The sequence below is a fragment of the Ursus americanus genome, chromosome 23, assembly GCF_024610735.1.
Source record: "Ursus americanus isolate L20-20 chromosome 23, mUrsAme1.1.p, whole genome shotgun sequence".
Taxonomy (NCBI): Eukaryota; Metazoa; Chordata; class Mammalia; order Carnivora; family Ursidae; genus Ursus; species Ursus americanus.
Genome location: NC_142149.1, coordinates 31,917,207 through 31,929,930, shown reverse-complemented (window position 1 = coordinate 31,929,930; position 12,724 = coordinate 31,917,207). Strand labels below are relative to the sequence as shown.

Sequence of the window (12,724 nt, the reverse complement as noted above, 5' to 3'; positions counted from 1 at the left end):
AAAGACAGGGCTGGGGTTAGGGGGAGGGAGAGGGTAAGGGAGGGAAGTACAGAAGGCAGAGGAAGCTGGGAGAGGATGTATCTCTCAGTAGTATCTTGATTGTGATGGTTTCATGGGTATGTATATGTGTGCGTGTGTGTGTGTGTGTGTGTGTGTACACATATAAATTACCAGATTGTATACTTTATACTAAATCGTACTCTTCAAATATGTTTAGCTTTCTTTGTTAACTTCATTAAAGCTGTTTACTCAAAAAAACAAACAACAATAAAAACTCCATTGGTCTGTCTTGTACTTTGAATGGATCTTTTACTCATGTATTGATCATTTGGAAAATAATAGTTTACTAAATATGCAGTTGACACATTTCACTATGTGATATCAAAGAATTACATTCATTGATACTACCATTTTCATCAGGTGAGTCTTGAAGTATTAGAAAGCTTTTAAAGCTCATGTAGCACATACAGATATTCCAGAATTATGATATTTTATTTGAAAGCTTTTGTTTTGTCATTGACAACCAGTACTGGCAGTTTTTTTCCTTAATTTGGTCCAGAAAATTTCTGCCAGATATCTACAATTGTGTTGTTCTTTCATTTGATGTTTCACAAAAAAATGTGACTAATTAACTTGCAACTCAGTTGAAGTTCTGTCCCCAAGATAGCTATTGTATATCACTCTGCAGCACAAATACTTTATGTGTGTTTCCCATTTTGTGATACCAAGAGTTGAGGTTTAATAACAGTTAACAATTTTACTACATCATCAAAGACATTCCTGAGAGACACTGTCATTTTTTTCTCTGTCTGAAAGTGTGTAGCACTGAATAATATAATGACTACTGGTACATTTTTAACTACTGTTCTTCTGTACCATTAGTGCAAATGTCCACATGAAAGGGACAAACAACTTAATATTATGATAATGGTTCTGACATTTTGGATCCCTAAAAGGATCATATAGGAACTAACCCCCAGGGGCATACAAACTACACTTTAACAACCTCTGGCATAGACTAACCTTAATGCAGAATATTCTTGCCACTATTGATGAGTCAAACTATGAATAATGTTAGTAATATGGGAAGGATTCTGGCCTTCGAAGTATAAGTATGTTTTAGTTACAGCTCTGCTCCAGATGTCCTGTATGATCTGAACAGTGGAATCATCTGTATCATTAATTTAACAGCTAACTGCTAAGTATATACTTTGCACCAAGCGCTGTGCTTTATGTAACTCACTTTGCTTTACCAACATCTTGTTAAGCTATAGGTTATATTATTTGTCCCATTTCACAGATGGTAATACAGTGATGGCTTAGTTAAATTATTCACTCAAGATCAGCATTGGTTAACAGCAATCTGTTTAACAGATTTTTTGGTCTCTGTACTGTTTGTTCTGAACTACTGGGCTCTGTTTGATTCTCTGAAATCAGCCATTTTGATTGGAAGGTGGTTGATTATGGGCAGAATTATAAGAAGCTCAGTGATTGTAGGATTTTGTTCATGTCCCTGTTGCTACCATTAAATCTTGGGCTTCTCCTTGTCTCTCCCTCTCTCTTTTGTTTTATTATGTTAGGTTAGCCACCATACAGTATATCATTTGTACAGTTTTCAATGTAGTGTTCCATGATTCATTATTTGCTTGTGATATCCAGTGCTCGTTACAACACGTGCCCTCCTTAATACCCATCACTGGGCTACCCCATCCTTCCACCCTCCTCCCCTCTGAAACCCTCAGATTGTTTCCTGGAGTCCATAATCTCTCATGGTTCATCTCCCCCTCTGATTTCACCCCCTTTGGTTTTCCCTTCCTTCCCCTAATGTCCTCCATGCTATTCCTTATGTTCCACATATGAGTGAAATCTGTGATAATTGTGTTTCTCTGCTTGACTTATTTCACTTAACATAATCCCCTCCAGTTCCATCCATGTTGATGCTCTCCTTGTCTCTTGATTAAGCTGTTTCTAATCTACCTCTGTTTCTTGCCTTGGGAAGCTTCTCCTTTTTCTCTTACTGGTAATGTAGATTTTGTGATATTTCTGTTGCCTTTGGTACTGATTTCATTTCTGTGCTTTTGTTGACCACATACACTTCAGGAACTTAAAGTTCACATTGTCTTACAAACACTATAACGTTATCACTGAAAATGAAATATTAGCCAGGATACTAAGGTTGAAAAAAGATTAGGATTTGTATATTTGTTAGATATTATCTAAATACCTCAGTGAGACCTTTCTATTCTGATAAAATGACATCCTCTTATCTCTGAATTCTCTTAACACTTCAGTAAGCCTAGAGAGGAGTTTGAATACTTTTTTATTAATATTAAAATGTCACTCAATTATGGAATTCAGAGTTGAACAGTAAAGTAGTTTAACTGCCAAAATACGGAATAAAAACTTAAATCATTGTAGATGATTTTTGTAGTAGATTTTTATATCACTTGGGAGCTGTAGAGGTACTCTCATAATTTCATTATGCTTAAGTATCTCTAGAGGTGTGTGTTAGCATATACATGTATAGGCTTTCAGAGAAAATTTGCATATGAGTGACATTCTGGAATTGACTTTTATTTTACTTTATTTTTTTTAAGATTTTATTTGTGAGAGAGAGAGAGCACAAGCAGGGGGAGCAGCAGGCAAAGAGAGAAGCAGGCTCCCCACTGAGCAAGGAGCCCGATGCAGGACTCTATCCCAGGACCCTGGGATCATGACCTGAGCCGAAGGCAGATGCTTAACCGGCTGAGCCACCCAGGCGTTCCTGGAATTGACTCTTAATAGTCTGCTGAGTGCCTTGTTTTAGAGAAGGGCATTTCTCTGAGTTGCTTAAATAAAGAGTTGAACTTTCTCTGGGAGAGTAAATGTAATAATACTAAAATTTTTAAGTTAACAGTTGTCATATTTATTTGGACCTTCGGTTTGATAGAAGCAAAGACTCCAAGTTGAAATATTCAAATTTAAGGTATTAGTTTTATCTAAGTTTGGGGTTGAGATGCTTTGTAGCTAATTTAACTTGCATTAATATATTCCTACCAGCAACATATGAGAGTTCATATTTCTTCACATCCTTACCAGCACTTAATAATTTTACATTTTTAATTATATTTTAGAGACATCCCAGTGAGTATGAAGTGGTATCTCATTGGGGTTTTGATTTGCATTTCCTTAATGATCAGTGAAGTTGAGCATCCTTTCATGTGCTTATTGACCATTCTATATCTTTGGAGAAATGTCTATTCAAGTCCATTGCCCATTTCTAAATGGGGTTGCCTGCCTTTTTGTTGTTGAATTATAGGAATTCTATATATATTTTGAATGCTTGAACTCTTATCAGATGATTTATAGTATTTGACAGTAGTTTGTCCCATTTTGCAGGTTTGTCCTTTCACTTTCTTGATGTGTCCTTTGGTGTACAATTTTTTATGAAGTTCAAGTTGCCTGTTTTTTCCTTTTGTTGCTCATACTTTTAGAATCAAGTCTACGAATGCATTGCCAGATTCAGTCAATTTGTGAAGATTTACCCCTGTGTTTTCTTCTAAGAGTTTTATAGTTTTAAGCCCTTATATTTAGGTCATTGATCCATTTTGAGTTAATTTTTGTATATGGAATTAGGTAAGGGTCCAGCTTCATTCTTTTGCACGTGGCTATCCAGTTTTCTCAGCACCATTTTTGTTGAAGAGACTTTTTCTTCCCCATTGAATGATCTTGGCACCCTTGTCAAAAACAATTGAGCATGGATATTTGGGTTTATTTCTGGATGTTTAGTGGTACCTTTTATACTACAGAGCTAGCTTCATGAGTACCTTAAAATCGAAGTGGACAAAATATCACAACTTATGTATTGCTTAGTTCTTTGTGCCATCAATCTTGATGATGTATTGTGAGTGATACTAATATAAAAACCATTCGACAGTACTTAAAGAGATTCTCACATCTGGTATCTGTAGGTAAAGAGCTGAAATTTTTTTCCTTACTTTTGCCAGCAGAAATAGCAGGTTGTAAGCTATTGTGTTTTTCTTTTAAAAATGTGTCTTCACCAAAAAGGTAAGCTTTATGGCTACTGTTGGGTGTTCCTTCTGGTTATCTTTATTTTTTCATTTTTCTGTCTTCTTTAAATAATAGGGCTTTCTTAGTAAAAATGAGTTTGAAGACTTTGGAGTTTTATGTAATATAAGTTATGGAAATCTGAGTATATTGGAATTCTCAATGTCTACTTATTTTCAGTTAGAAAATTTTGTAGGCTTGAATTTCTGAACACAATTTATTCAAACTTGAATTGGAATAATATAGTATTTAAAAAAAAATTGTTATTTACTTTATAATTGCATGGGGGTGAACCTCAGTGGGGATGGCAGAATATTTATATGTGAGGAAATACAGGTAATGAATATGTGGAAAAATATATAGCTTTGCTAAAAACAAAAGTAACTTTGAAAGTACTGTTTTATACAAAATTTATTTTTTGAGGTGCTACTTTAAACCTACTATATTAGTAAACATTTTTAAGAGGAAAAAAGGACCTAGTGCCAATCATGTTACGGTAGCCCATTCACAAAACTGGTGTCTTTATAAATGATACAGTCATTTCTGAAAGAAAAGTGACTGTATATATCAGTAAATTTCTTCTCAGGTAATAACTTAATGACCTACTCAGTGTTTTGATATGTCTGTCTTCTCTTCTTATTTATTAACTCTATATTAATAGTTTGTTTTTCAATTTTAGATATGAGTATCGTGTAGAGATGGTTCATCAGTCCTGCAATGATCCTACCAAAAATATCATTCGAGAATTTGCATCTGACTTTGAAGTTGGAGAATGCTGGGGTTATAATAGATTTTTCCGTTTAGATTTACTTGCAAATGAGGGATACTTGAATCGACAAAATGATACAGTGATTTTAAGGTAATAAGAAACATTTGATAGCGTTGTTTTTATCATGGGGGAATAATGTCATCAGAACTTTATTTTAGAGTTTATTTATTTGAGATGCCTGGGTGGCTCAGTAGGTTAAGTGTCTGACTCTTGATTTCAGCACAGGTCATGGTCTCAGGGTTGTGAGATCAAGCCCCGCCCAGCATGGATCCTGCTTAGGATTCTCTCGCTCTCCTTGTGCCCCTCCCCAACTACTCATGCACGTGCACACATTCTCTCTCTCTCTCTCTCTCAAAAAAAGGTTTATTCATTTAGCAGAGATGAATATTGAAATTTATACTAATTACAATCTTACTATGTTTTTAACTATTTCATTTCAGGAGCCCTGTGTAGTAATATGATTTAGAAATGTGTTTGGCATCTTGTTAGTAATTCCATAAAAAGGAAACTACTGCCTCCAATAAATAATGTTCTATATATTTATCTAGTGAGCTTCTAGCAACCTCACCATTTGGAAATACAAAAATAGGGATCGAGTGCTTATTTTTTTTCATTTGACATTGTATATTTTGGTGACTGGTTTTACAAGCTTAAACTCACAGAATAATTTTCAGTTTCTTCTAGATAACAGCAAATTAAAAGTAAGGGAATAGAGATGAAAATTGATGAAAACAAACTAAGTGATAGTAGTTGGTGTGTTATTTGCAAGAAAGGACAATGTAAACGCTAACTACAAAACCACAATGGCCATGTTTAATGTTGTACCCTTAACAAGTTGTACCCTTTACAAGTCAGACATTTTGGAGCATCATTACATAATGTTTATTTTTAAGAATTATTTCCCAAAAGAAATAATTTGTTGCTATTCCACACTTTAACCATAGAGAGGATTGCAAAATTATTCAACTGTCACTTTGACCTGCCTTCCTTAGTTCTCTCCTTATTGGAGTCATAGTAATGTTGAATCTTTTGGTGGTAATCTGTGCGATAGAGTTTCCCTTTTTTAATTCAGTGTAGCCCAACTTCTAGCCATCCCTAATTATAACAAAACTTTTCCTGATAGACTTGAATATTAGGACAGGAACAGATTCCTGTTTTGATGTTTTATTATCCTTTATTCAGCAACATTTACTGAGTCTGCGCTTGGCAGTGGGTTAATATTAAGAAAGAATAAGACATGGATTTTGTTCTCAGGAAACTCCAGATGAAATGGGCAGATAAAAACAATTTATTCTACAAGATATTGCTATAATAGCAGTAGAAAATGCTGTAGGATTCGTGGAGAGGTGGCTTTGAATTATCTTATTACTCATAATATTTACTTAATGAGAGATTGCTTAAAATTTAAGCCTCAATTGACAGTTCTGGTGGAATTTTATATGTACTTATTAGAAAGTTACTTAAAGGGTGCCTGGGTGGCTCAGTCAGTTAAGTGTCCAACTCTTGATTTCAGCTTAAGTCTCGATCTCAGGGTCATGAGTTCAAGCCCCGAGTTGGGCTCTACACTGGGTGTGGAGCATACTTTAAAAAAAAAAAGAAAGTTACTTAAGGTTTTTCTATAACTACATATGAATAAGTATGTATTTTATTCTCCTTTTGTTAAATGAATAAGTTAAGGAATTTTACCTGATGCTTGCTTTTGTTTTAATGACACAGATACTAACAGTAGTGTTCAGAATTAACTATAGTCAATTAGTTATTCAAAGATAATGTCCTTTTGAAAGTCTTAGCAATGTATACTGACTGGGCAGTATCCACTTAGGATAGTGGTTGAGTGAATAATCTTTGTCCTCTAATGCATGAGTATCTTTGCCTGAAAATCATTATCTGCTGCAGATAACTCTAGATGGTCAGTAGATTCCTATAGTGGCTGTAAAATCCTACAAAAAAATGGAATGATATTTAACATAACGGTGGCAAGACTGGAAGGATGATTTTTAGGCTTCCAAGTTAGTCTTGCCTCTTGGGACTCTTCCATTCTTTAGAAATCTCTTTACATATTGCTATAGAGTTTTTCACTATGAATAGACTCAAGTTTGCTTATCTGACATGGGCAGAGGTTTTTTTGCATTAGTAAGTATTAGGGTTTTAAAAGTACAGATAGGGCAGCTCCTTGGGTCCCTTCCCTCCTTGGGAGCTTTGAACTATCACTTTGCTATCGCTCAATAAACCTTGCTTTGCAGCCCACCAAAATAAATAAATAAGTAAAAATAAAAGTACAGATAACTCTGAATAGATTGAGATCCTATCATTTATCCATTAAGATCCCTTAATATACTTGTTTTTTTCCCTAACCCAAGCTGAAATATGCCATATGGAGAGCTGATTTTAAGCTGCTATCTGGAGGGGTTGGGAATATAGGTTATTTAGAGCATGCGACTCTTTGGGGGACAGTAAAGCAGTCCCAGGTAGTTGATCCTTTAAGGGATTTTTTTTTTTTTTTTTTTACTGGGGATAAGAAATATGGGAACATGAGATGAAAGTGGAAAAAGAGCAGTGTCTAAAACAAACTTTGCCTATTTTTGTAAGGTCTGACCTAAGTAAGGAAGGGGGAAAGAAAGCATTAGCTTCCTCCTTCCTTCATAGCATGGTCTTCTTTTTTTTTTTTTTTTTTTTTAAAGATTTTATTTATTTATTTGACAGAGATAGAGATAGCCAGCGAGAGGGAACATAAGCAGGGGGAGTGGGAGAGGAAGAAGCAGGCTCATAGTGGAGGGACCTGATGTGGGGCTCGATCCCATAACGCTGGGATCACGCCCTGAGCCGAAGGCAGACGCTTAACGACTGCGCCACCCAGGCGCCCCTAGCGTGGTCGTCTTCCCAACTCGTGATCAACATGGTATTTGATCTAGATTACTATAATAATATGCTTTAGTAGTTTGGGAGTTTAACCATGATGTGTAATGTTATTTCTTTAGGAAAGTATAGTTTGTGTTTAGATAGCTCACCTGAAGATAAATTTTCAGAACATTATGTCATTATAATTTGTAAACTGTATGTATAAACTGAGTTCATTTTGAATTTTAGCCTGGTAATGTAATCAGATAAACTTAAAATGATAGAATTTATAGTTACAGATTCAAGGCTTGGTTGATAATATTTTTCTGTTTGGAACATGTTTCAAGTGCAGCTCTTCTTTTAAGGTTTCAGGTTCGTTCACCAACTTTCTTTCAAAAATGCCGGGACCAGCATTGGTACATTACTCAATTGGAAGCTGCACAAACTAGCTATATCCAACAAATAAATAACCTTAAAGAGGTAAGCAAAAAGCATATGGGTTTAGTGTTTCATATTCATAGTCTTACTGGCCTGTTACATTTGTAATTAAATTTTGGATATTACTCTTTCATAATTTTGTAGAAAAGTCCAGTTACCTTATTCTTGCCCTACATAGCACCTTTGAGCCTCTAATTTTGCACTTTTAGTTCATTACTACTAGCCACGTGTGGCTGTGTGAACTTAATTGAAATAAATTCAGTTCTTTAGTTGCAGTAGCCACATTTCAAGTGCTTGTATTGGGCACTGCAGACATAGAACATTTTTATCATTGTAGAAAGCTGTATTGGACAGTGCTGCTCTCATTTGAGGTAAACTTTTCGTGTTTCTCTCGGTGATTTGAGTATTTCTCTTTTCCATGCTATCTTGAATTTAAAGGATTCTAAGCTGTAGACTAATTGAAAATTACCATGTCTTGAATTTTCACTATTGTTGAATTGAGCCCTGCCTGGGGAGGATCAGTTAAGGAATTTTTATCTTATAGTGGTAAACTAAATTATATAAGGAATGTTTCTTTCTGCCAGTGGAAATAGAGATGGAGTGGAAGGATGGAAGGGCTGAGAATGGTTAATAGATGAGGGAGGAAAGTATGAATGAACACATACTTGGAGAGATTTTCATGTTAAGTATGTTATTTAAAACTGCTATTCACTGTACAGTTTGCTAATTGTATGTGTAGCTCAGGCTGGATGTGAGAAGAAGAATGAGAATAAAGGAGGCAGGGTTTTTTTTGCCATAGATTTTTCTAAGCAAAACCAGGAGGGAGTGAGAAAGATGGTTTGAAAAATAGTTTTAGGACATCTGGATGTATTTTTTTTACTTAAAATGTTTTTTACTGTACCAGTGAAGCACTGCTTTTGACTCATGTTTATTTGTGCTATTATTATTTTAAAAGAGACTTACTATTGAGTTGTCTCGAACTCAGAAATCAAGAGATTTGTCACCACCAGATAATCATCTTAGCCCGCAAAATGATGACACTCCTGAGGCACGTGCTAAGAAGTCTGTGTCATGCACTGATATGCTTCTCCAGGATGGTCCTACTACAGCTTCTATAAGAGAGGTCAAAGAGGATGAAGAAGAGGAAGAGAAGATTCAGAATGAAGATTATCATGTAAGGGGCGCTTGGGTGGCTCAGTTGGTTAAGCATCCGACTCTTGATTTCAGCTCAGGTCATGGTCTCAGGGCATGAGATAGAGCCCCATGTTGGGTTCTATGCTCAGAGGGGAGTCTGTTTGAGATTCTTTTTCCTCTCTCTCTGTCCCTTCCCCCATTCTCATGTCCCTCCCCCCACTCTTATTATATAACAAATTAGATTTGTTTTAGGTTCCTTTTGTGTTTTATAAGGGAATAAGATTATGGTTTCCAATATAGAATATATAGAGTACTCTACATATGTATACTATATGTATCAATGTACTAAAAGTCTTGTCCATTTATTTTCATTACTAGCGTATGCTCTTCTGTAAATATTAATAAGTTGTTGAATCTAAGTGTTGCAAGGTTCTAAAATTTATTGTAGAAAACTGTACATTCTGCAAAATAAACTGATGCACATTCTGGAAACTATATAAATTGTGGAATTAAAATGCATTCTATTTCCATTCACAGAAACTAGTACTTTATTTTTGCACATGTGGGTAGAATGATGTAGAATTTGGGAGACAGCCAGGTTTTATCCCAGCTAAACCACCACCAGAATGAGAATTCAAGAAGTGGTTATTATTGTTTAAAGACAGTGATGCAGAGATGGGGTATTTTTTGTGTTCTTTTGTTTTGTTTTTTTGTAATTGTTATTTTTAAGATGGGAGACATCAAGTATGGGTTAAAATGAGGGAGCCAGTGCAGAGAGGTAAGGTTAAGGTACTGATAAGACAAACCATTTAAGGAGATAAGAGTGATTGGAGTGGAGCACTCAGGTGAAGCAGTTAACCTTTGATAGGATGAATTAAAGGCATGGTGGGGTTTGCAGGTAGGGCAGCTAAAATTTGGGGGATATTTACATTAATAACCAGTGTGTTTTTCTGTGCATATGGATGATAGTTTTATGATGTCCTTGAGGGTATTAGAGGTTAGGTAGGACTAAAGGAGTGATGGTTTGAAATGTTACCTTGTGAAGAGCCTTACTGGCAGCTGACATGGAATATATGAAGCATTTCCAGAGACACTGAAGGCCTAGCTGAAAATGGTAGCAATAAGTCATTAGTGGAACCAGATGTAGTTGTATGATTTTCTCTAAAGGGCCCAGCTGCCTCTGCACAGGAGCTGAAAATTCGGATGATTACATTCTTTTTTGGTGCTTGGTCCATCAGCTGGATCAGATGATCAACTGAGTAAAAACATTTGAGATAGAAGTCTTGTTTCTTTGCCTTGATCTAGCATGAACTTTCAGATGGAGATCTGGATCTGGATCTTGTTGGGGAAGATGAAGTGAATCACCTTGATGGCAGCAGTTCCTCTGCCAGTTCCACAGCAACAAGTAACACAGAGGAAAATGACATTGATGAAGAAACTATGTGAGTATCTCACATTAACTACCCACTATAAAGCATCTAAGTGGTAATTACTAGAAGCATGTTAACTAATTTAGGCCTAAAGGTGGGGATATTCAGCATTTTTACTTACTATAAAGTGTCTTATATAAAGAAGGAACTTGAAGGAAAGACAATCAGGTTCTTCCCTCTCATTTCTGGGTTCCAAAATGAGATTTAGTTTTTCATTTTACTTTTAATTTTGCAATTATTTCATATTTAAGAAAAGTCACAAAAATATTAAATAACAGTTCCCATATTCCCTTTGCCCAGATTAATTACCCGAGTGTTAATATTTTATTGTGTTCCTCTTTTCTCTTTTTTTTTTTTTGTGACTTTCGAGATTAGGTGAATATACTTTTCATTGTGTACTTCCTAAAAACAACTGTATTTCTTATGTAACTACAGTATAGTTATCAAAATCAGGATTAATGTTGATGTAATACTATAATCTATGACCATTTAAAAATTTGCCATTGGTTTCCTTTGTCTGGTTTAGGATCCAATCCAGTATCATATGTTGCTTTTAGTTAAATTTCTTTATTCTTAATCTTCTTTAATCTGGGTCACATCTTTTTTTTTTAAATTTTTTGTTAATGACTTTGACACTTCTGAGAAAGAGCGGTTATTTTGTAGCAAGTCCCTCAATTTGGGAGTCCTCTGAGTGTTTCCGCACAATGAAATTGAAGTTATGCACTTTAGGCAGGAGTACTAAAGAAAGAAGTGATGATAGAGCCTTTTCGGAGCATCCTATGAGGGAGTGGCAGGAGGGCACATGTCTTTTATCTGTCCCATTACAATTGATTAATTTAGATTGCTTGGTTAAGGTGATGTCTGCCAGATTTCTCTACTCTAAAATTACTGATTTTTCACTTTGTAATTAACAAATATCCTGTGGGGACATATTTTGAGACTGTAAATATCTCCCTTTGCCCACCACCCTCCTCTCTGGTAAACATCAGTTTGTTCTCTATAGTTAAGCGTCTATTTCTTGGTTTGTGTCTCTCTTTCATTTTTTCCCCTTTCCTCGTTTGTTTTCTCTCTTAAATTCAACATATGAGTGAAATCATACGATATTTGTCTTTCTGAGTGACTTAGCATTATTCTCTCTACCTCCATCCATGTTGTTTGAAATTTCAACATTTCTTTTTTATGGCTAAATAATATTCCATTGTGTATGTATATGTGTGTGTATATACATATACACCATATTTTCTTTTTTCATCCATCCGTGGACACTTGGGCTGCTTCTACATCTTGGCTGTTGTAAATAATGCTGTTATAAATATACGGGTGTATGTATCCCTTTGAATTAATGTTATTGTATTCTTTGGGTAAATAACCCAATAGTGCAATTGCTGGATCATAGGGTAGTTCTACCTTTAACTTTTTGAGGAACCTCCATACTGTTTTCCACAGTGGCCGCACCCGCATGCATTCCCACCAACAGTGCATGAGGATTTCCCTTTCCTTACGTCCTCACCATCTGTTGTTTCTTGAGTTTTTTATTTTAACCAGTCTGACAGGTGTGAAGCAGCATCTCATTGTGCTTTTGATTTTTATTTCCCTGATGAGTGATGTTGAGCATCTTTTCATGTGTGTCTTGGCCATGTGTATGTCTTCGGAGAAATATGTGTTCATGTCTTCTGCCCATTTTTAAATTAGATTATTTTTTGGATGTTGATTTTGATGAATTCTTTATGGATTCTGGATACTAGTCCTTTACCCAGTATGTCATTTGCAAATATCTTCTCTCATTCCATCAGTTACCTTTTAGTTTTGTTAATTGTTTCCTTTGTTGTTTCCTTCCAAAAGCTTTTTTTTTTGATGTAGTCCCAGTAGTTTATCTTTGCTTTTGTTTCCCTTGCCTCAGGAGACCTATCTAGAAAAAAGTTGCTTTGGCTAATGTCAAAGAAGTCACTATCTGTCTTCTCTTCCAAGATTTTTATGGTTTTAGATCTCACATTTAGGTCTTTAATCCATTTTGAATTTATTTTTTGTGTATGGTATAATGAAGTGGTCCAGTTTCATTCTTTTTTTG

The 12,724-nt window shown here is 35.3% G+C and overlaps 1 protein-coding gene across 6 annotated transcripts in view; it reads left to right on the top strand.

Moving 5' to 3' along the window:
• The window catches only part of TRIM37 (tripartite motif containing 37), a 135,759-nt gene that overhangs the window by 57,110 nt on the left and 65,925 nt on the right, over nt 1-12,724 (top strand). For all 6 annotated transcript variants that reach the window (XR_006775576.2, XM_045773543.2, XM_087854549.1 and 3 more), the window contains exons 13-16: nt 4,727-4,906; nt 8,020-8,134; nt 9,048-9,266; nt 10,532-10,668. Coding sequence is in view for 5 of the 6 variants with exons in the window: in XM_045773543.2 (XP_045629499.1) it covers nt 4,727-4,906; nt 8,020-8,134; nt 9,048-9,266; nt 10,532-10,668 (651 nt within the window). In the remaining variant the exon portion in view is untranslated. The remainder of the gene's footprint in view (nt 1-4,726; nt 4,907-8,019; nt 8,135-9,047; nt 9,267-10,531; nt 10,669-12,724) is intronic.